Source organism: Amphibalanus amphitrite, unplaced genomic scaffold (assembly GCF_019059575.1).
Source record: "Amphibalanus amphitrite isolate SeventyFive unplaced genomic scaffold, NRLGWU_Aamphi_draft 000048F_arrow, whole genome shotgun sequence".
Taxonomy (NCBI): Eukaryota; Metazoa; Arthropoda; class Thecostraca; order Balanomorpha; family Balanidae; genus Amphibalanus; species Amphibalanus amphitrite.
This window is the reverse complement of record NW_024881544.1, coordinates 466,182-491,392: the sequence shown is the minus strand read 5'-3', so window position 1 is coordinate 491,392 and position 25,211 is coordinate 466,182. Positions and strand designations below refer to the sequence as shown.

The window sequence follows — 25,211 nt, the reverse complement described above, 5'->3', positions numbered from 1 at the left end:
GAATAAAAAGACCTTTGACTTCATCTCAAATCTTATTAACCCATTCATTTTAAAATGCATTCAACCTATTCGATCGAACACGCTCTTGTCTGTTTACAATGTGCGATGGCCTTGATTGTTTTTTTTTCTTTGGTATAACTCGATACTTCACTGAGTGAAACAGTACTCCAGGAAAAAAAATATTGGCGAATCGATTTATTTTTATCGACTGAATTTAGTTCGGGAAGTTGGGAATGGCGCTCGATCATGGCACAATGACTGCATTGAGGCGAACACAGCCCGCACGTGTGTATGTAGTTACGTGCGCCACAAGTGCGTGGGCCTGCAGACCGCCGTGTGCTGAGTCGTGTGCTACGAACACGCTCCGGATGCGTGCAGCACATGGCGTCTGTATGTGTGTATGCCTGCATATGGTCGGAGCGGGATGAGACTGCACTCTGCCAGAGGGGCGTGCCAGTGCGGAGCTTTTTATCATGGTGACGTTTAGGTTTTGATTGACCCCAGGGCCAAAGTTTTGTGCGTCCTAATTCAGTTAAGTGATCAAGAGGAATTATTTGGGAGTTATGTTTCCGTTATCAAATGACTGATCCGTTCCTGGCTTTAGCTTGTATGACATTTAAATAAAAATAACTTCGCGTTTAAACGGCGCCGTGGGGTTTTGACAAATACGGCGTTATGAGAAACCTTTTGTAAAATGAAGTAACGTTAGCCCCATGGTTGCGCGATCCGACTTATCGCAATGGCTGTAATAGGGAAGACAGCTCTGGGCAAAACACAGTGTAAGCGGTAATACATTTATTGGAAACTGTTTGCGGCACGTAAAACAGCAGTAGGTATCGCTGCTCGCGGGTTCGCATGTGTTTTCCATTACATACTGCTGCAACAAAACAACTTCACTTCAAAGAAAAAGACATGGCAATTGGCAAGTAGGTACACACCTCCGATAGAACGATAAGTAGGTATGCCACAAGGAAAATTACATTTATCTCTGAAGATGGAAGGTAGGTATGGTATGTCGCATGAGCTATTGCACGGCCCCATCCATGAATCTATATAAAAATCAATATAACAATTATCGAAGGAAATGGAATGTCTAAGCAAGAACATGTCAAATGCCTACGTATGTATATACAGGATTGTTCGCATCCTCTCCGACTTGTCGGGTGCAGGGGCCATATAGGTGTCCACCACCAGCGTCTGTCGATTTGATTCAAAACTGACAAACGTACACTTTCTTATTTCAAGTGATAAAATTCTAAATGTAACTTTATGTCCTACATGATTGCATCGAAGTGACTACGCTGCGTAACCGCTTAACTCGATGAATAACCTTTATCATGCCTTTATCGTAATAAAAGCCAGGATTTTTTCGTAGCATTCTTAAGCGGCGCACCCCCTACGGCATTTTTTTGTGATTCAATATGCATGACAAACTATCTACTCACCAAATGACTAGCAGCATCGTGCAGTGGCAACACTGACACTCGAGATGAAAAATGCGATTGCCTATTGCGATGGGTTTGCAAAGGATGGTATACGTATCTCGGTGTCCTAGAGACATGGACACATTGCACTTCAGTATTTGTGGCCGGTCGCTAACTCGTTACATCAAATCCACTCACACTATCTCTTTGGTTGCCCGCAAAACACATGACATTGACTAGCGGACGCTGCGTTCCCTCCTATTCCACTCATTACCGTGAAACTTCTAAGTTTCCTGTCTTTGATTTTGCATGTCTTATCCAATGGCCATTTTGGGGCCGTTGGTTTTACAGTCTCTCACTGGCTTGAGATTTCACCCTACACCTACACATCAAACACCGCTTACTCCTCACTGACATCCGTCCTTTCTGATCAGCTCTCCCCTCTCACGAGAGACAAAGCGCTGGTCCTTACTGGCCAGCCCTGCCGCCGTGCGCTAACCGCTCAGCTCTTGAACATGTCGCAGAGTAGCTTCTCCATGGGCGTGTTGCCGATAGTGCGTCGGAAGAAGATGGCCTCGATGCGCGGCGCCGGCACCGCCCTCAGCAGCGGCAGCATGAGCAGCATGCGTCCGAAGCGGGCCGGCTGGGCCAGGTGCTGGCCGCGCGCGTGTTGTCCCAGCATCACCTGCGCCTGGTCCTGCAGGTTCTCCACCTGGGCCGGCTCCTTCAGACCGCGAGCCTCTGGAACGGACGGGGGGCAGTCAGGAGACGGTCGGACCGAACAGAAACGGTCCTAGAGCTCAGAGGCGGGCGGGGAAATCAGGAGAGGAGAGGGGACGATCATATGGAAGATCCGGGGATCAAGGTCCCGATAATCAGATACATATTTATTTCTCAAAGCTAACAGCCTGGCATTGCATTGCAAGTTGACTTGCCATAATTTGAGCGTTTCGAATTTTGAGCTAGCGTTCGACTCGACGAGGGCAATAATTTATTTAACGGGATAACTTTCTGGTCTCAATATCGGTCTGAATAACACTAACCCGACTTGAAGAGGACGACCGCCTTGAGGCAGGCAAACTCTGCCGGGTCGACGGCGATCAGTTTGTACTTGGCGCAGACGTCGGCCAGCCGGCGCACATCGGCCGCCAGGTGTCCCGCCTTGCCGTCCGGTACACTCTGCACGTGATCGGAGACGCTGAACAGGGGTGGTGTGTCCAGTGGCAGACACCACTGGATGGCGCACAGCAGGAACAGCTCCGACCACGCCTCCTCCAGCAGAATCACCTGCGGATGGAGGGCAGACGGCGTGTGAGACTGGAGACTAGGGATGCTGACTGACGAGGCACGCTACTGGTTGAAAGGGTTATTATCACTGGACGCTTGTGGGGATTACCTTTTTAGATATTAACATTAAATTGACCCCTCCCCCTAAAAACTAACATGTCCTCTTCGTTTGTTCGGATGTATTGCTCAGAATCGAGGGAGTAGGTATAGAAAAACACGTTGAAGTCCAGCTTGTATTTCCACTCACAGATGTCGCTACCGTCCGGCGCCTGAAGGTATACTGTACCGCATGACACTTATCTGCGAGCCGCTTACGGCGCGCTGAATGTGCACGCAATAAGTCGGTGTAACTTATGTGTAGGGTAAAACACAATACTTTAAAAGTAACTAAGTGAACTGATTAAGAACGACGCCGTTGATTTTGAAGTCATATATAATAAATTCCCCATCAGTATCATTTTCCGGTCTCCGAGCAAAAGTCGCTTTCTGCGGCTTTCGTCTCCACCCGTCTAGAACTCATACCTGGTCCCTGAACGACAGGCTGGCGAACGAGGGCAGATTTTTGGCCCACTTGATGGCCATGAAGAGGAGGCGCGCAGAGTTCTCGTAGATGCTCTCCTGCGGCTGTGTGCAGAAGGCTGGCCGCTCCAGGTAGGAAGCAGCCGCCGGGTGCAGCGGCGGCCAGCCGGCAGAGAGGGCCAGCGGCGGCGGCAGCAGACCGCAACCCTCCTCCGACTTGGGCTCCGGGCTCGACAGCGGCTTATCTGGGGTGGTGTAATTGACGTGTGTCAGGAACTGAGCTCGAGAGCGAGACATCAGTTGAAGTAAGAACTTCGTGTCATTACTATTTACGCTCTAATACTTCACCGTGTGTGAAGCCTCGCTAGAGATATTTTAATTCACCTGGGATACCTTAACATATTACTGATTGCACGAAACTTTTATGAATGCATTTCTTTATTCCTAGTTGTGCTCTTATTCTTATTCTGCCTTTCCAGTGTACCGTATTTTGTGCATCCTCCCAGGAAATAAGCCACACAGCTTACCGTGCTGCTCGGCCTGCGGCTGCTGCTGAGGCTGCGACTGCTGCTGTTGCTGTTGCTGCTGCTCGCCCGAGTCCCGTCGGAGGCTCATGTCCAGGCCGGTGGGCTGTCCGGCGGCTGTACCGGCCAGACTCGCCAGGCCCGGTCCCGGAGGTGTCAGCGACAGCGAGACGCTGCTGCTTGGGTGCATGAAGCCGCCGCTCATGTAGTGCTGGTGCGCCATCATCGACATCGGCGGACTGGGGGAAGAGGGCATTGCGTTATTAGGGCCGAAGGCGATGAGGAAACGCTGAGATAAAACTTTGGTTCAAAACAACGGTGTGTCTATCTCCTTCCTTGAGCTCTTTATGATTTTTTTTCGCATTTGCTCTGGGTTATTGCACAAATCTTTATTAGACATGGCATGCCTTCTTATCGCAGTGCATCGATAACCGCTGGCCAGTTGACAGAGAAGTAACTGACCTGAAGACGCCGACGGCCACGGCGGCCTCCCTCATGGCTCGGTCGTGGTCCATTTCAGCCAGCACCTCGGGCCGGATGGTGGCCGTGTTCCGCGGCTGGCGCTCATTCTGCACGGCTGGAACGGACGATAGCCTGGTCAGAGACAGGGCTGGAACGGACGGCAGCCTGGTTAGAGACAGGGCTGGAACGGGCGATAGCCTGGTCAGAGACAGGGCTGGAGCGAATGGATGGCAGAGACAGAGCTGGAACGGACGATAGCGTGATCAGGGAATAGACATCAACTCAGTCCGAAACGGGGGGGGAGACAGGAGACACTACAGCCCTGACCCCAGTTAGACACGGGGCTGGAACGGACAGACGGGAGACACCAACTGACATAGGGGTCACCACTGGCGGTGGGCTGCACCGACATTGGACGCGGCTGGCCTGCGCCTGGGGTAGATGGAGCCACAGTAGGTGGCAGCACAGGGCTCTGGCCTCGCCGTCTGCACTCGATAGGATAAAACCAGTAAAACGCCTTTTGGGCGAAGAACGAGCGAGCGAGATAGTGAGCCCTGCACGTGCGGAAGGGTGCTTCCAACGGACTTGTGCAAAGCACCCTTCTAACCGGTCGCTAGCGGTGTGCCAAATTTGAACGCAATCGGCCCAGCCATTCCTGAGATCTGGAAGCGGCATTCTGCACGTGCGCACGTGCAAACGGGGTCCAAAATGACTTTTGCACGGCACCCTACTAACTGGTCCCCAACGTTGTACCAAATTTGAGCGCAATCGGCCCAGCCGTTCTCGAGATCTGGAAGCGCCCCCTGCACGTGCGCACGTGCAGTAGCACCCTAACCGCAACACATGGGAATGCATTGCCTGGTGGGTGCCTACCTGTATGCCAAGTTTCAGCGAAATCGCCCCAGTAATTACCGAGTTATTGAAATGGGAACAAATTTGACACCTCTTAGTGTTGTATTTTGCACGTGCACTGGGGGTCACTCACATAGATCAAGAGTATCCGACCTTTGGTAGAAGGGATGCAGCTACCCTATAAAAATTACCGCAAGACAATCGCTCAAGCCGCTGCTGAGATATGGGCCTCTCAAAATCACTACTTTTGCAAAACTGCTTGAACACCCTTGACTTTTCACGTGGCACGTGCCACGACGGTCACTGAGATGTATCAAAAGTAGTCAATTACGGGGTAGAAGGGATGGGGCTACCCAGCAAAAAAGACCGCAGGGCAATCGGTCCAGCGGTTGCTGAGATATAAGCCTCTCAAAAGCGTTACAGGCCGGGCCGGGCCGGGCCGCTCATACTGAGATTTTTCCGTTATATTGAAAAGACTCACTTCGCTCGCTGCGCTCGCTCGCTCGTAATTAGGATTATTCTAAAGGCCTGGCTACACTATGCGTTTTCTGCGTGCGTTTTTTGCGAGTTTGCGTGATTTGCGGAATATCGTTCTAGAAAGAAACGACATTACGTTTTTGTTATATGTTTTTCATATAAACTTTTAATTAACATAAACGTTTTATTAACTTGTATATAAATATTAAAGGGACATATTTGTGTTATGAGGTTATCGGTGGAGCCAACAAATAACAAAATGTACTTACTTTTATTGACGTTTCGGTTTCAAACAACCTTCGTCAGAATAGAATTACAAGTTACGTCTCATATTTCAAAAATGCACATATTTCAAACACTTGTGTTTGAAACACTTGTGTTCAAACACTTGTGTTTGAAATATGTGCATTTTTGAAATATGAGACGTAACTTGTAATTCTATTCTGACGAAGGTTGTTTGAAACCGAAACGTCAATAAAAGTAAGTACATTTTGTTATTTGTTGGCTCCACCGATAACCTCATAACACAAATAAATATTAAAGAAGTTTGATTAAAGGGACTATCCCACCTTTAACATGGGGTTTGAGTTGAGATAGCCAAGTTTGCGGCGAGGTTCAGAAACCACTATCTATCTAGGTTGCAACCCCCGCGGCCTCTTGGTGTTGAAGAAATTCGTTCCCTTCATTTGAAAATGGGCCTTGTACAAGGCCCTATCTTCAACATGGAGCGACCGTTAGTGTGACGTCACCTCGTTTAGTCATTCTGATTTAAATGGGTTTGTTCGTTGAAAAATCGCTTAAAACTTGGTCTGAACTTTGTTGTGGTGCCTACAGAGTAAAAAGAATCAGCTTTATGACAGTAATGTGGCCTGGGGAAGGAGGTAATTTTGGGCTGTGACGTCACATATTTGAAAGTTTGTGTTAGGAATATGGGAAGCCTAAGATGTTTAATGAAAAATAAATGCCAGAACCGTGTTCCTGGTCATCCAATCTATAAAGTCGGGCACAATTTAACTGGTTTTAACAACATTTTAGAAGGTGGGATAGTCCCTTTAATAACAACCTTTTTTCTAAAACGATATTACGCAAAACCCGCAAACACGCAAAAAACGCACGCAGAAAACGCATAGTGTAGCCAGGCCTTAACTCTGATCTGATTCCTAGTGACTTAAAGTTTTCAGCATTTGTTTAACAAGTCTAAACAATACGCTGAGTCAAAAGGGCCTTATTGTATGTAAACGGAGTCGCGAGCTATACGACAGGAGGCGGGGTAATGTATTCCGGTTGGTGATCGGTCTATTGGCTTATTCATCATTTCATATACGGGCGTGTGCTACACCTAACTATTATTAATTTAAATCGCGCTCCGGAGGGGGGGCCGAAACGCCCCCCTGTCTTTTTCCGTCGATATCTCCTAAGCGGTTGGAGATATCGCCACCAAACTTTCAGGGCCCCTCCGGGCACCAATTTTACACATTGTGACCAAAAATTTCCAGAGTCTATGATAGGTTGGCCACAAATGACGTCAGAATGATGTCATGTTCTGGCATTTTCGACCGAAAAAAAGACCTTCGCGAGAAGAGCTGTCAGGCCTACAGTTTTGAAGATACAGAAAAATGATTATTACATAAGAGGTGTAGAATTGACAGGGCTACAAAACTGCTATATCGGATTTTTGAATTTTCTTTTAGTTTTGAGCCCCAAAAATAAAAAAGCATTTTTTGGATATATTAGCCGAAAATCCAAAAAGGTTTTTAAGTTTCCAAAAAACCGGAATATATGTGATAGTACCAACCGTCTTCTATCTACATACCAAATTTCAGATCGATATCTCGTTTTGGGCCAAGTTACAGCGAAAAAACTGTTCAAAAATGATGACGTCAAATTTTCAAACTCAATTTTTGGCAATACAGACCACGTAGGGCAAAACAAAGACCACCATTAGACTCCCCGTGACGAGCTGCATCGAATCGATACCCATTTTATGCAAAAATATCAACTTTGAAATCTGACCTAATTTGACCTGACCTTGACCTGACCTTCACCAAAACGTGACCCAAGCTGGCCCCAAAGGCTGCCTGACCCACATAATCGCATTTGTCATGTAAAATGGACCATAAAACATGCATCACACGACACTTTCATATTGTGACCCCCGGTGACTTGACCTCTGTGACCTGACCTGGTATCAGTGACCTCGTATAGCAGAGTATGTGTTTGACGAACAATATACCATGGATGCTTTTCAATAACTTACCAATTTACTCGATTTTACAACACATTTCTTGAAATGCCTGTGAACGGTGAAAATCCGACCTTTGACCTGACCTGTGACGTCATCGGTTTGACCTAGGTCAATGAAATTTGGGCACAAGGTCGGTCCCCGGTGGGGCTATCGAACGCCGTTTGAATTTTGAAAATCGGCCGGTAAATTTCCAAGATCTTAGGGGGCCGACCCCCCCCCCCCTACGGGTGGTAGAGTCGGCCGATAGCCCTACGGGGCGCGGGTTAATCATTCTTCAGTTTATTGTATAGTTACTTTCAAATTTGATCACTCCTCAATTTAATCGTCTGTGTCAGTTTTACTTAACAAAGTTAAGTATTGCTTACTTATATCACTTTGATACCGACTACAAATATATACTGGTCACATGAGGTCAAGTGGTGGCCTTATAAAGTTCATATCGCGGCGACCTTCTTGGCATTCATGGTAATCGTAGTTTTCGTTAAAGCAAAATGGCACTGCCAGTAATCGTAGCGATGTAATAGGTTTAAATACATATGTGTAGGTCGCCTTGATAGTTGCAATAATTATCTTACCGTCCTTGTTCATTCCCATGACGAGGCATTTTCTGAGCCGGCACGCCTGGCACTGGTTTCTGTGAGCCTTGTCGACGACACACTTGCCTGTGCCAGCCTGGCATCTGAAATTATGGCAATAAATGATTATTTGAGATGCATCGACAATGAAGGGTTAATTTTAATTGATATAATTTATTGTTGTTTTTGTTCGTTGGTATGTAGATATGTTGTGATGTTTTAGTGACATTGTTTGCTAATTAATTGATTGATTCATTTATGGCACCTTCTCGGATCTAAAGTCTCAGCAACGTCCATTATTTCTCAATCTCCCCTCCGCCGCCCCCTCCTACCGTACCGGTAGATGAGTCGTCGGCGAACGCTGCGCTTGAAGAAGCCGCTGCAGCCGTTGCAGGCCATGATGCCGTAGTGTTTTCCGCTGCTCGTGTCGCCGCACACCACACAGCTGAGGCCGGGCGAGCTGCGTCGGCCGAACGGTGTCGGAGTGGCAGGCTCGTCCCTGCCCACCTGCACCACGCCGAACGACCCGGCCGTGAACGGCAGGGCCAGCGGAGCCAGCAGCGGCGCCGGACTGGCCGGGGAGGGCGGCGCCCCAGCGGCCGAGATGGGGCCCGCGCCGGACGCCGAGGAGGACGGCGGCGTCACGCCTGAGAAAGAGTGGAGACAGGTGACTGTTATCACTTTTGGCGAAAGGCTGTGATAGGTGGTGCCGTGCCTGAGAAAGGGGGGGGGCAGTGGTAACGCCTATGGAGACGGCGGTCTCACGGCTGGGGAAAGGCGGGGATATGCGGCTGTCACTCCTCGGAGAAGAAATAACAATCAATAGGAGAAAGTAAAAAGTCATGTCAGCCATCACAAAAGGCCGAGTCAGACGGACAATAAAATGCTGGAAAACGGCTGTGAGTGAGTTGAGGCAGCCGTGACGGGCCTGAAGGCGGTTTCAGTCATCAACGTTTAATGCGAAAATTATGTCATCTAAGCAGCAATATCAATATGCAGTCATTCACAGTCTCCGTACAACACTTTTTGTATAGAAATTAGATGTGATGGTGATATATCACAATCAATTTCTGTCCTCAGTTCTGTTAAACACAGTGATCATGGTATTTTCATACCGAAAGCTTTGTGTGTTTAAATATGCATTTGACGTGTTATTGTTATTATCACAATTTCTTATTTGAGTAGAGCCCTGCTTATGAAATGGAGCCGTATAGAACGGGACCCTCTATAAGTTGCAGCGCGCCGTGCTGGTCACAGCGCACATTCTGATCAGAAGTTGTCAAATAATATTAATATACTTCAGAATCTATTGCGCTGGAAAAAACCAAGGCCATAGAACTACGGGAAAACGGTAACCGTCTGAAGAAGATCAATTACATGCAAAACCTTCGGGTCTCTTGGGAAAAAGGCGTTATGGTAACAAAGAGCGAATATTGAGCTAACATTCTAACATTAAAAAATGCATCATGTGCACTCTGCTGATCGAGCACAATTGCAACATCAGTAACTATGGCAATGTGTTGCCCAGACCGAGTACCGACACTTGCTTCTCGCGACTGGCGGTGCCGTCAACCGTCTTGAACACCTGCCGCTAGATGACACTAGTTGTCAAGCGCCTGAAATGATACTGTACCGCAAGACAGGAAGACTGCTCCGGCGCACGTTATTTGCTGTACCGACTTCTCAGTAGACCGTTTTGAGTGTTGTTCTTTTCTCTTTTTCTTTTGTTGATCATCGGTTTTCGTGTCATTGCTATGATCAGATGTCACTTTGGATGTGAATGGTTGATATTGAAGCAAATAATCGAAAGTATCAGCATCACGGTCATCATTGGATCTTTTTACCATAATAGAGAACTTATCTTGTTTTTCAACATGTTTGGTTACCCGAAGAAACGTGAGTCATACTGAGTAAAAACGAAACCTTAGTTTGCAGCTAACCGTGGTGATAACGAAACAAATGACCATCGGAACAAATAGTGCATGGACGCGTTTCGATTATTAAATCTTCATCAGCATCCATGCACTATTTGTTCCGTGTTTTTCTACATGTCTCTATCAATATACACAAATGACCATGTTGAAAGTTGTCGAGAAATTAGTCGGATAGCTGAAAGTGAATTTATGCATATTACAAAAAAAAAAACGTCAGAACGGAAATGAAAAAGCATAAGAGTCTCATTACTCATCAGGTCAGACTCTTATGCTAGAAAATGGGTAACGTTTTGATTATCGCGGATCTTGTGCACCTGTATAGCAGCTTCCACAAACGATTGATTGCTTAAAGATGTAATGTAATGCACCATGTTTTATCCGGGCAGTGTCAATTGTTATGGCAATCACCGACAACAAAGAGACCAACAACCAACAAAGAACAACTAACAACCAACCATTCTGTCAGAACCTAACCAATTTGTGCAACTGTGCAGCGTCCACTCTCCGTCCAATTCTGGTACCTCTCCTCAGACAGAATCGGCTCACGTCCATTCAGTTAGCCATCTGGTGCACGACGCACCGCGACCGGCGCGGCTCCGCCATCCGGCCATTTGGTGCGGGCGCAGCGCGACCCAGCGCGGTCTCATCCGTGGGATATCGCTTTCATTCCTCCCCACTGTGCGCCGCCGGCCGCGCTGAGCCCACCCGTAAGCCAATTCTGGCCGCGCCGCGTCGTCCGCATCGACCTGGGACGGCGGCCGCCAGAAATGGCGCGCCGCCGCCGCCCGCGCGCTTTTCCGCGCGCGCGCGCGCCACCACTAAATCCGGGCGACTGAATGCCGCTCCCTGGAGATCGAGAGCATTACTCTTTTGATGAATCCGCGCCCGGTTTGAGTGTCTCTCCCGACGCGGCGGTGATCCCTAATCTGGCCGCGGCCACCTGCGCCTCTCGCCGCGTCGGCCGCGACGACGACGGCGGCGGAGGGGCGTCGGCAACGACGGCCGACGGGGTGGGGGCTGGTCGTCAGGGGGTGGAGAGGGGAGAGGAAGAGAAAGAGATAAAAGAAGAGAGATAAAGAGTGAGAGAGAGAGAGAGAGAGAGAGAGAGAGAGAGAGAGAGAGAGAGAGAGAGAGAGAGAGAGAGAGAGAGAGAGAGAGAGAGAGAGAGGAAAAAAATTGATTGAGGCAGACAGAAAGGGTACATACTACCTAGCTATTGTGGCTAGTGAATTCAATAAAGCAATAGAATTCTAGTACCGGACGACGTAAAAGCGCGCTTTGAGTTTATGACATTGATGCCAGAATCCATGAGATGAACGGCAATTCATTTATGGACTGTTGAAATAAATTCACTATGAAACAGACATGAGCATGGATCCGAGAAAATAGATCTGGGATCTGATCCCACGGATCCTGATCTCGGATCCGACGGGATCATAGATCCATCTTTCAAATTTATCGAGAGATCCGTAGGGATCACAGATTCGAGTCTCATGTTTTGCTTGAGATCCAGTAAGGTCATAGATCCTCACTAATTTTTTGTCAACACAGAAATCCCTAAAAAACACTTGTCGCAGCTCATAAACGTTCTGTTTTAGTGATTTTATGTGCTCGCACGTTATAATCCATAATTTAGTGGCACTTATTGACACAGAAACCCCTTGAAACATGGTTTCAAATGTTGTGCATGATGGGATCCACTCAGATCATAGATCCATGTTCTTGATTCATCGTCAGATCGTATGAGATCATAGATCCAAGATGAATTTTTCACGCCGGAGCCGATGGGATCATAGATCCTAACCTGCAGTTTGCTTCGAGATCCACTGAGATCATAGATCCATCGCTCGGATCCATGCACATGTCTGCTATGAAACATTGGCATTATGAAATGGTTGAGCTTTCCACTTTTATTCAACACGTTTCTTCGTTATCATATGATTACGATCAATGTTATCAAAAAGTGATGATTTGCGACAAATGCCAAGAGTTACACTGGTAAGCATATTAACCCTATTAGTGGCAGGCTCCTGGCTACCCCCTATTAGTGGCAGGGGGGGCTGTTTACGACCCCCCCCCCTTGATATCTCGAGATCTAACGGGCCGATTTTCAAAATTCAAACGGCATTCGATTTCGCTCAACGTGATCTACATTTCTAAAAAATAAAAATTAAAAAATGTCAATAGGGGGGGTAGAGGGGGGTAAAAACGGGCAAATTGCAGATACATTTTAGACTGTTTATCACGGCCAGGTTTCTGAACCAATCTTAACGCAACTTTTGCCGATCGATAGAGAATGAACCAGGAATTCACATGGATCCTAAAAATATGCATTTTCAAAAATCATAGGCGGATACAGATCATTGAGATTGGGGGTACACAAAAAGTATAGTAAATAAGGTTTTTGTTGGAACTGTTTCTAAAAAGGGTGGTAATGGTCTTGTTATGTTATAATTTTCTTATGAGAGAACGACTAAAATTGTATTGGTAATGCATAGGCGGTGTCAGGGCACCTATGTTGGGAGGTAAAACATAACCCCCCTTTTTGGACGCCTGGATCCGCCTATTATAGCAAAAACGTGTCAAAAGAGGATGCACAATAACTGTATATGTTATCACATGATACCTTTTATTCACTGTTCGTAAAACTGGTGCAGCATCGTGACCTTCGCCCAAATGACTCGCTTCACGAATAGGACCCCCCAATTCCCAGTGCTCTGGAGCCGCCCCTGGTAAAGTTATGAACTTGAAATTTCCAGGGAATGTGCCCAATTTAGTTTTAGGAAAAGTCAGAAAATTTCAGCATCGTAGCTTCAGCGGTTTCGGAGATATTCCCGAAAAACCTGAGGGGTGGATAAAAACAACCCCCCCTGCCACTAATAGGGTTAAGGCATAACATTTTGCATGTGTCCGGGAGATGTTTAATGCTGTAGCAGTTAGCACTGCGCCAGTGGCAGTGCGCGTCCAGCGTCTGCTAATATGAACTCGTAAAAAATCGGAGTTTGTTTCCAACATTACTATGCCAACATTAGATGAGTCACAAAATATGACAGCCAACAAATACAGATGCCCTTTGATCAGCTCCAATGGCCTCTGTCATCTGTAGTCCCGCCAAGAAACGGCCAGCTCAACAGCGGACGATAAAACCGCTTCCGGCGTCTCAAAGCGACAATTGCGGCTACACAAAGCCGCAGCCGGCGCGGCGGCCGCCGGAGCGTGCGGCGCGACCGCTGTCCGCTGATTGGTTTGCGCCGCGATGCGTGAGCACCGCCGACCGAAGCCGATCTCTGGGCGGCGCTCCGTCAGCAGCACGCGCTCTTTGATCAGCCGCCCGATCACGTGACCGGCCGGCCGATCGGCGTGCTCTATCTCCCGGTAATGCCGCTCTGCCACCGACGAGGCCGATCGGAAATTAATTGCGCCCTGGGGCGCTTCGACGGCTTTTAATCAAGCCCAAATGGTATCCAGGAAAGATTGGGGGGTGTTATATGCTAATAGAAATGCTAATGAAATCTGGCAAATAGCATTAGACCATTTAATTTCAGTTGGCGCCCGAGAGTAATAGAGTGGAATGCCGCCGGCAGGGTGACGCCGCCTGCTAACAGGTTCATTGTGTCGAGCCGTCACCAGCCGGAAAGTTTGCGACAGACAACTTGCACAACTTATGGCTGCTGCGCTGCAGTGTCGCGCGCGTGAGGAAGCCCCTTGTCTTCAGCGAACTGCAAAGAGTATCTGCATTGTGAAACTTGACGAAGCCTCGCTGACAAGGTAAAAGGATGAGCAACTCTTTTGCCGTTATTGTTGGTAATCAAAATCCAATGTAGATAAGGCTCTTTATTTCGATTAACACATGGTTTCCCGTGTGTAAATGGTTTTAACGCACGACGTGGATGGATTGGAGCACGAGTGTGTTAATGCACGAGTGAAACGAGTGCATTAACGCACAAGTGCTCCATTCCATACACGAGTGCGTTAAAACCATTTATGCACGAAAACCATGTGTTAAACTAATTAATACATGCTTAACGGTGCGAATTTGAATTAAAATTAAAGGTAGTGTGCCAGCTTTCTTGGACCGTATGGAGTTAATGGCCCAGATAAGGAGAACCGGATTTTTAGAACTTATCCATACCTTCAAAACTCATGGAAACGTCTTAAATTCTTCAAATTTTGAGTACCCCAGTGCGAAATTCGCCCCGACGGGTTGTCGGTCGTACCCCAACCACATTTCACACCACTATGAACAATAAATGCACACACTGAAATCGCTATTACCGATATGCTCATCCAATCAAGTTTCGATAAACCCGTTCATCATCATCTCCTGCGGTTTCGAACACGCCTGTTAGGTGGCTTCTGATGCTCGTCGAGGTCGGAATTTCCAAATACGCGTGGTGCGTCGGGCCGCGCGCTCTGACTTCGGCCAAGAAAAATGCGTCAGCTGATCATTGTCATTTCTGCCACTTGCGTGTGGTGAAATGGGGTCTTAACTTATAAGACGGCTTTTTCATATCAATTATTTTACATAAAATCATATTTCAAACCATAAATAATGTTCGACAGCCAAATAAAAGAAACAATACCAATACGGGCTTACAGTTTAAGGCTCGACATTGTGTTGTCTACGATTAGACAGCTGATAACTCATTCCCGTACGTCGTATGGTCGTAACACTATAATGACCTTTGCTTATTGTCACAAGTGCGCCGCATTCGCGATTGTTGCCCGACGCCTGTTTGCAGGTGAGCCCACTACAGTTGTTATACATATCTAAAAACCGAAAAACTTTTAGGCGAAAAAGGCACTATTCCAGGCCCATTTTTGATTTTTTTTGCGATAATAGGTAAAAACAGAAGCTTCTTATCCTAGGAAAAATAAAATGGGAAATCTTTCAAAGGTGGCACACTACCTTTAAACTTAGTCCATGACACTAAAAGGGCCTTTTATGGGAATTCTTAGAATAAAGTCAATGACCCTTCCGAAAAAAACTTCAGTTGAGAAAGTCATCATTGCACGCGCGTGCACCAATTTAAATTGGTGCACGGCTACCTTCGAATTAACGCACGGTTAATCTCCAGTGAACGCACCGTAAAGTATGTATTAATTTGGAATATATTACGCCACACGTCGTAAATAAGCATTTCACTGCCACCTCCGCCACCTAAATTGAGAGTTGGCCGGCAGCCAGCAGAACCAGTCCGACCTTCGACCCCTGCCGGGCGTCACGGTTTGTCGGGCGGTCCTCTCCCGTCCCCCCACCCCCTGCGGCCCCCTAATGGCTCCGTATGGCGCGCGAGGCACCGATTGAGTTAGCGCCAGCGACGGAACAGTCGGAATGCTGATGGTGGCAGCCAACCAGCCGGAAACTGCACAGATGTGATTACCGGCGCCGGCGGCGCGCCGGTGAGCCGCTCTGTCCAGGTGGTCTGACTCGAGTGGCCGTCACTCCCCCGCCGCGGCGGGCTGCCCCTCTCAGCACTGGCGGACAAGTGTCGCGCACGCCGGGAGGTAGGCGCGAGCAGATGACAGGGCGAAACGCAGCCGCTGGAAACGGGGTCGAGCGCGCCACCCGCGACTCTGGTCTGAGTGGCGCCCAGACGCTGTTACGGCGCCGGGGTAACTCAATCACCCACAGGAGAAACGTGAACTTCCTTTTAGTTGTGCTGCGCTAAGCGTGTGCAGCACAACTAAAACAGCAGCACAACTACAGTGGACGAATCGGCTTACGCCGAAAGAGCAGTCAAGGGCTGTGGGTGATATGTTTGTTGTTCCACGTCAGGTGTTGGAGACTCATCTAGAATACATGTAGCTACCGGTCCCCTTTGCGTCTGACACACAATATTTGTCTTCGATTATTGCCGCTGATAGCCCCGCCATTGACACATTGATACCATTGATGCGACGGCCCATGAGAGCGGTGACATGCGCAGGCGGCGCGGACGGCGGTGTCTCTGACGAGCAGACAATGCTCCCGGCTGGCCCGACTCTGCCGACCTGTCCGGCGCCCCGTCGAGATGACAGATGCCTGCGACTTACTGTCCGCTACACATCAATTCTCTTATTTTTGACACGGCGCACCGGCGACACAGGCGATCAGCATACATTTGCATAATGTCATTTGCGGCCGTGCCTTTCGCGGGAGTGGTGGCCGCGCGTGGCACGTCCGCGCTCCTCCAATCAACTGAGGCTGGCTCGCGCCAGATCACAGACAAAGCGGGCGTCGCGTTAATTCCTGTTTTGATGTGATTTGATTGGGGATTTATGGGATTACCGACAATCATGGGCCACAAAAGAGGCGCCGCGCCGCCACCGAGCCTGTGTGACAAATGGCTGCACGGACACGGTAGGTACAATAACAGAGAGCGAAAGCTGGTTTTTACGCGGAGGACGTGCGACTCGAGATAATGTGAAGGTCATATGGCATACGGATACCTGCTACCGATGTAACTTCATTTTGGCTCCATGACAAGCTGGTATGTTAAGACTAGTCGCGAAACATTCATTTTTCAGGTATGTATGCCTAATTGAAGCAATAGAATATTGATTAATAATTTCCACTAGCCACGAAACACCTTTTTGGGATTATCCGCAGGTCACACATATGACATATAGGGAAAGGGGGGCTTTGCCGAGCGACAAACTGGAAATTTCGACCACCACCTGTAATTACAGTACCTACAAAGTGCACCAATAATATATTTGAGGACCGATTATTCTCTTTGGTGCAGATTCGGTCCAATTAGGCTCATTGTCTTTCTTAAACGTTAGCAGTTTGGGTTGCACAAATGCTTATAGTTACACCTCATTTTTTTCAAATTATCTGCCATTATTTTCGATTAAAACACTTAAATAGTTCATGATATGAAGATATTTGCTGTAAAAAGGATTTGGTGCAGATTTCTGCTCTGGTCAATTTACCGGGTGGGGCACAAAGATTTACCTCTTGATTTTCTTAAATATTTCGGCCCTGAACAAAGATATCAAATTGATTTCTGGCACATATATACAGTAACATGTACACATCTCAGCGTCGGCATTATGACTCAATATGGTCACCTTTGTCCTTCACCACTGCCTCGAAACGTTTCTCTGCGGAGGGGCACGAGCGCCGCGCGGTGTCTCCGCCAAAATTCGACGGTGCCGTCTCAAGGGCCAGCTTCAGGGCGGCGATTCTGCTGTGTGCCGCTGCACATACCCTCCTCTCAAAGATGGTCCAGATTACGAAGTCCATCGGATTTAAGTCTGGATTTGATGATGGCCGAATGTCTTTGTCGCAGAACCCAGGCATGTGGGTCTTCCACCACGGTTGAGCGATGTTGGCCGTTTGCGGCGGCGCACCGTCCTGGACGAAGACGTATCCGCCTCGGCCAGCGTCTGAGTGACCCAAGGCAAAACATTTTCCTTCAGCAGATGGAATTAAACCTGTAAATTAACTTTCACAGCCTCCTTGATGAAGATCAAGGTTCCTTTTGAGCCGTCGGATGCGACGGCAGCCTAAACCAACCAAGACACCAGCAGGCTTCTGGCGACGAAAAATGCTGCGCATAGCAGGATCAATGCTGAATGGACCAGCTGCCAAAATTCTGACGCTTTGGGAGTGTCTCTGGGGCTCAAGCATGAAAATGTTGTCATTGGACCAGAAGAATGCCTTGTTACCGGCGCTCCTGATTTCCTCCAATGTCCTGTGTAGCCGCTTTTCCCTGGATGCCGCCGAAATTAGGTGCCGATGTTGGACTTCGTCGACACTAACCCTGTCCTTTTAAGTCATTTAATTACACTGCAAACAGTTTTTTACGGCAACACCGAGCTGTTTGGCAACGCTTCAGGAGCTATGGCCAACCTACTTCAGCGCCGCAATGTGGGCTCTCTTAGTCATCTTCGCCACAGGCCCACAGCTCACCAACAAATCTTACAAAATGCAAAAACGATCTTAATGTTGATACATGAGTCAGTTGGGAAACTGCATGCAAAATGTTATCAAAATCTGTCCATAGCTTTGGTAAGTCGAGGAGTTTGGCACGCCGCAGCGGCCGAGCCCATCCCGTCGGGACAGGTGTGCCCCGGCTCAGTGAGACAGGCTACCAAACTGTTCAAGCGGTAACACCGGACCAGCATGTAGAACTGATCTCACGTGTTGCCGAGGCGAAGTGGCCGAAATACCGTAACAGGAAATGATCAAGGATAAAGGTTTAGGACGGACTAGTCCTGTGGATACATAAAAGAAAGGAAACATTTGCGCTCAAGTAGGTATTATAATAGTAGGTATAGTAGGTACTAGTAGGAACTATAGTAGGTATAGTTCGTTTTTTTTTCAAAAGGACTCTGGCTCCAAGTATGTTTTTCGAAAAAGCACGCGTTTTAGCGAGCAAAACGAGCAAAAACTGAACCTGAGAAAATAGATACGTGAAGAATCATTGACCTTTTCCTCGAAAATGTAAAAACAATGCCAAAAGTTATATTGAATGCGGTGAGCTTTCGGCTACAAGCCTTCGTCAAACCAACAAAATGACACAATACAAGATTCAAAATTCATGTCCACATGCAACACTCTAGAACTGAATTTTTTAAACTGCCATTGTCGATACTCGTGCCTGTTTATGGAACAAACCTATCACTCCGCTAAAATCCAAGTAGACATAATGGTATGCAACAACATGTGATAAAGATAGTGATGCACCAAACACATGATCTCAGATGTCACATATCGACTACCAGGCGACGGGGACCGTCGGCATACAATCACATGATAGGCCATACAATCACATCAGATTGATTGATAGGCCGTACAAACACACGGATACCTAGGCATACAATCACATGATAGGCCAAGAAGTATGTAATTGTGTTTCTTTAATATATCTATTCTCGCTATGTTCCTCGCTCAAGCACTTCACACCATTAATTTCATTGAACCTGAGAAACTCGAACGTCGCCTTATTTTAACATGTGAAGTATTCCCGATAATTTCCATACGTTCGTTTTGGAGCCAGATATGAGAACAGTGGTGACGTCATGCTGTCGAACTTGTATTGCAATGTAACGTATAACGATCATGGACGAAACCGCTTACTCGATTATAACCTCGGCAACAGTGTAAAACGAAGTCTCCCCCAAATTCGTCGAAACTTTGTCCCATCGTACGGACATTGGGTGCCTGCTGCCACCAGTGACGTCATCATAGTATGCTAATTTTTCAAGACACAACTTCCGGGTACTTACCTTGCACAATTTGAAATCGGATATTTTTTCGGTAAGAAATTCTTGGCCAGACGCTGAAGATGCCAAAACTCACGTGAGAGCTTCGATAATGCACTTGGAGCCAGCGTCCTTTTGAAAAAAAAAAAACGAACTATAGCTATTGATTTGTTTAGCAAACAGCGCAGTAGCTTGCAAGTTGCAGCATAAATTTGAAAATGGATCTGAGATATGGTCGCACGGAATGGATCCTGATCTCGGATCCGATTGGATCATAGATCCAGCTCGTTAATTTATCTAGAGATCCGTAGAGACCATAGATCCGAGTCTAATTTTTTGCTTGAGATCCAGTGAGATCAAAGATCCTCACTTATTTTTTTGTCAGCACAAAAATCCCCAAAATTCATTTTTTGCAACTCACCGACGTTCTGTTTCAGTGATTTTATGTGAAGTCATACATAATCCATAGATTTGTGGCACCTATTGAGTTATTGACATAGATAGAAACACGTGGAAACCTTATTTGAAATGTTGTGCATGGTAGGATACGCTCAGATCATAGATGACATAGATCCATGTTCTTGGTTTATCATCAGATCCCGTAATATCATAGATCCAGGATAAATTTTCACGCCGGATGCGGTGGGATCATAGGTCCTAACCTGCATTTTGTTTCGACATTCACTGAGATCATAGATCCACCACTCGGATCCATGCACATGTCTGCAGGTGGGCGTTTAGGATTACTGCTCGTTTTTGGCAAAATGGCGATGACAAAATGTGTATTGCTATTTGTTTGGCTCGCGAATGTGCGTGTATGATATGGATATAATGTACATGATATGACATGGATGAATGATCCGATTCCGGTGGATCAGCACCAAGCACCATTTACCCTTATTACGGAGCGAGCGAAGCGAGCGTAGTCTTTCCTTAGATTAACGGAAATTTCTGAGTATGAGCGGCCGGCCGGCCGGCTGGCCGGCCGTGGTCACGATTCTGCGACGCTTATATCTCAGCAACCACTTGACCGATTTACACGCGGTAATTTTTGTAAGGTAGCTTCATTCCTTCTACCAGTGGCGGATCCAGGGGGGGGCTGCGGGGGCTGGCAGCCCCCACCCAAGGAAAACTGGCGCCACTGCGCCGAAGGCGCAGTGGCGCCAATTTTCAATTCGCAACTCATCGGAGTGCCGCATACTAGGACTAGGATGCAAAAATCAGTCGAATAACGTCGTTTCAGTACGCTCCGCACCGATATTTCCAATCGTGTGGTGTCACTGTACATACATACTGATCCTGGGCGCCTCTTGTCAGGGCCACTGGGCGCCAATATTTCAGCGCCAATACGATGCGACTATGGCGCCCATCCGGGGCGTGGCGCCCAATTATGACCTGCAGCCCCTCCCCAGTGAAAATCCTGGATCCGCCACTGCCTTCTACCAAGTATTGGACTGTTCCCGATGCATGTGGGTGACCCCTTATGCACGTGCCACGTGCAAAACGAAGAGGTGTCACTTTTGTAATTGTTGCAATATCTCGGTAACTACTTTGCCGATTGCGCTGAAAGTTGGCATGTAGGTAGGCACCCACTAGGCAATGCATATCCATGTGCCAGAATTGGGGTGATGCTGCACGTGCGCACGTGCAGGGGTCGATTCCAGATCTCGAGAACGGCTGGACCGATGGCGCTCAAATTTGGCACATAGTTAGGGACCAGTTAGTAGGGTGCCGTGCAAAAGTCATTTGGGACCCATTTTGCACGTGCGCACGTGCAGGGTGCCGCTTCCAGATCTCGAGAACGGCTGGGCCGATTGTGCTCAAATTTGGCACATCGCTAGAGACCGGTTAGTAGGGTGCCGTGCACAAGTCAGCTGGAGGTACCCCGTCGAAATTTCGCACGTGCAAGGCTCACCCTCTCGCTCGCTCCGTTAGTCGCCCCAAAAGGCGTTATACTGGTTACGGAGCGAGCGAAGCGAGCGTAGTCTTTCCTTAGATTAACGGAAATTTCTGAGTATGAGCGGCCGGCCGGCCGGCCGTGGTCACGCTTTTGCGAGGCTTATATCTCAGCAACCACTTGACCGATTTACACGCGGTAATTTTTGTAGGGTAGCTTCATTCCTTCTACCAAGTATTGGACTATTCCTGATGCATGTAGGTGACCCCTTATGCACGTGCCACGTGCAAAAAGAAGAGGTGTCCGTTTGGTAATTGTTGCAATATCTCGGTAACTACTTGGCCGATTGCGCTGAAAGTTGGCATGTAGGTAGGCACCCACTTGGCACTGCATATCCAGGTGCCAGAGTTGGGGTGCTGCTGCGCGTGCGCACGTGCAGGGGTCGTTTCCAGATTTCGAGAACGGCTCGACCGATTGCGCTCAAATTTGGTACACAGTTAGGGACCGGTTAGTAGGGTGCCGTGCACAAGTCAGTTGGGACCCATTTTGCACGTGCGCACGTGCAGGGTGCCGCTTCCAGATTTCGAGAACGGCTGGGCCGATTGTGCCCAAATTTGGCACGTCGCTAGAGACCGGTTAGTAGGGTGCCGTGCACAAGTCAGTTGGAGGTACCCCCTCGCAATTTCGCACGTGCAAGGCCCACCCTCTCGCTCGCTCCGTTAGTCGCCCCAAAAGGCGTTATACTGGTTTAGTTTCCAATGAATTCGTTACCGCCAAGAGTGGAAATGGAAAACGCAATACGTTCGGCATGTTATTTGGTTTCATTATGGAGGATTTGAGGGTTATGTTTCCCTCTTAAAAATGTAGGCATGCGCATGCCCAGTCCTTTTGTGTAACTTTCAAACACATGGGCAGATAAATTAGATTTCCCGAAAGCAGCCCGACGGTACAGACTGCGTGATTCGTGTCGCTGGTTCTGTCTATGCCTGCGACATCTATATTGACATGCTTAGAGTTCATTTAGCGTCTCTCGCTGAGTGCTGCACGATTATAGATTGCTCGAATCAAGCTTCAATGTCTGGAAGGCAGCTTTCTATTAATATTGACACATCAATATGTGCTTTCAATCCTGTAAACGACCAAAGATGTATTATTGATTAATAAAAGATTTAAGACCCTGTGACCGCGATGTTGAAACGTATCTGTTCCTTAAATGCACATTTGATTCAAATAAGGTTAAATTGATACTAGTTCTGAGAGGCATCATTTAGAGAGAGAGAGAGAGAGAGAGAGAGAGAGAGAGAGAGAGAGAGAGAGAGAGAGAGAGAGAGAGAGAGAGAGAGAGAGAGAGAGAGAGAGAGAGGGAGAGAGAGAGAGCTTCCGCTTACTCTGTGACCCTACTTACCTTACCCCCTGTCGACAAACAACAAGCATTACAAAGCTAATAATCATCCCAGTGTTTATTAATTTGTGAATTGTGCTCACCCAGGCCATATCATCACCATCAGCAGCAGCAGCAGGAGCAGCAGCAGCAGCAGCAGCAGCAGCAGCATGCTTATTCCGCGACACATTTGGTGACAATGTAGAACAGCACATAGATCAGATCGCTAATGGTCTAATATTTATCTCATCGCTGAAGAATTTTGTGAAAGTCGGCTTATACGGACCATGCGGCGCAAGCGACCAATGTCTACGATGCGACCATACGATCAATCGCTAACAACTACTTCAACATCCATGCGATCCTATGCTGCTTCTTCAACTTCTGTTGACGGTATCTATGGGGTTTATCAGATGTGCAGTGAAAATAGGACAAAAACGAATGTGACGAACGTGGAGCGCCCCATGTCATGTTTTGCGCTTCATTTAGAAACACAATGCGGTATTATGATATTTACAGTGGCGGATCCAGGGGGGGGGCAAAATGGGCATTTGCCCCCCCCCCCCCCAAACGGCATGATTTTAACATTACGCCTATGGACGATGCATGGAAAGAATCGATAAATTGTTATGGTTTGCCCCCCCCCCCCAAAAAAAAAAACTCTGAGCTGAATCCGCCTCTGGATATTTATACTATAAGTTGTGAGCTGTACCTACCTACCTAAGTAATATCAACTCGTACAACAAGTAAGTTTAAACGGCTGTTGCTAAATATCGATTATCTCATAGAACACCACTGCTGACAAATAAGGCATGCTCATTGTTCATCTTACCGTTTTGTCTCTCGGCCTCCGAGGTGGTCTCGGCTTTCTCGGCGTCCTCCATGGCTGGCCGGCGGTGTTCAAATGTCGCCACGTCGCCCAAGTCGGTCACTCCTCAGCTTTATACAAGATGTCTTTGCCGTCTCCTTGTCACCGACTTCTCACGGCTTTGGTGTGATCTTATATTGGCGGGGGCGCAGCGTTTGTCTCAGGGACCCAGGAAAATTCCTGTAGCTAGATGCACTACTTTTGAGTAATATTGTAAGGCCCAAACTTTATTTAGGTGGAAAATCTGAGAAAATTTTGTCGGAATCGAGCCGTAGCCGGAGATGCCGCCAGCGAACTGCACCGAATCATAGATTCTCACGGCGGCCGGCGACACCGCGAAAATCAGCGGCTCTGATTGGCCGGTGGGAGGGATTATCCGGCCGGCGGCGGCCGCTGATTGGCTGCTGGTCGGCGGTCGAACGTCAAATGTTCCGCGGGCCGGCCCCGCCGCCGAGAGAGCCCGGCCATGTAGCTGAGATTGTGGGGATCGGGAGCAGCCCTCTGGGAGACGACGGCTATCAAATGGACCATCGACACAGCGCGGCAATCTCCGCCAGTTGCGGTGCTCAACAGCCGACATGGCCGGCCGCCGGCGCCGCCGCTGCAGCCCACAAACGCTGATGGCTGACGGACCGAGGTGGTCGCCGGTCGGCAGAGAGCTGGGTGAAGGCAGAAATCTGGTTGGGATCATGTGATAATGCACAATGCACATGCTACATATGTAGCTTGATGAAAATGAATAAAAAATTAATAGAAATAGATACAAAGAAAATGAATAAAAAAATAGAGACATGCTTTGAAGTTTGACGTCATTAACGAATCAGGATAAAACCTGCTCCATGAGACGGAAAATTCGAATTGTAAGGTGGGTGAAGGTTTTTTATTCATGCTAGCTGCTCCGATGCCACTGGGCACTGAGCTTTGACCACTGAGTTACGTTTACAATGTTTCGGTCTTTTACAGAATGCCGTCATAACGTAGGTAGGTATGTTATATTAGGCGAGCGGGAACAGCCAGGAAATTTCTGAGAGAGTTATTGTATTGATTGCGTTAAGTATAGTTAGGTAGGCATGTGTTATATTATCATTTGTTGTTGTATGGTATTTGTTAACCCGCGCCCCAGTGGCAGTCTCCGCCAACTTCGCCCTAGTGGGGGGGGGGCATATGTTACCACCCACCTCTAACTCAAAAACTAAGAGGGCTAGAAAGACGCAGTAAAAAGCAGTCGATAGCTCTCAATGCGTACGTTTGAAAGTATTTCGGTCATTTTCACCTTAGAGCAATATTGGGGTCACCAGAGGTCATCAAAGGTCAAAATTTGCCAATTGTCATTATATTTTTCAGAAAACATGCCGCTATCTCAGGAACTATGGTAGCTAGAAAACGCATTGAAGAGCAGTCGATAGCTTTTGAACTCTTCTTTTGAAAAGATCATTATCAATATTGACCTCAGGTCAACGGTTTAGCCTCCAGAGGGCAAAAACTCCAAAAATAGCTGTTTTTTCGAAAAGTGTTTTTCGACAATAACTTTCGACTACAAGAAGCCACGACATTTCTATTGCCAGAATCGT

The 25,211-nt window shown here is 47.7% G+C and overlaps 1 protein-coding gene across 1 annotated transcript; it reads right to left on the bottom strand.

Moving 5' to 3' along the window:
- Positions 1-1,905: 1,905 nt before the first annotated feature.
- LOC122377616 (photoreceptor-specific nuclear receptor-like) lies at positions 1,906-23,656 on the bottom strand. The gene is made up of 9 exons (XM_043357855.1): positions 23,605-23,656; positions 11,185-11,316; positions 8,703-9,012; positions 8,366-8,469; positions 4,217-4,331; positions 3,824-3,993; positions 3,234-3,475; positions 2,468-2,711; positions 1,906-2,165 (listed from the first exon to the last, which is right to left on the bottom strand). Exons 1-9 carry the CDS (start codon positions 23,654-23,656, stop codon positions 1,927-1,929), a joined length of 1,608 nt encoding a protein of 535 aa, XP_043213790.1. The 3' UTR covers positions 1,906-1,926.
- Between the last annotated feature and the right edge of the window lie 1,555 nt (positions 23,657-25,211).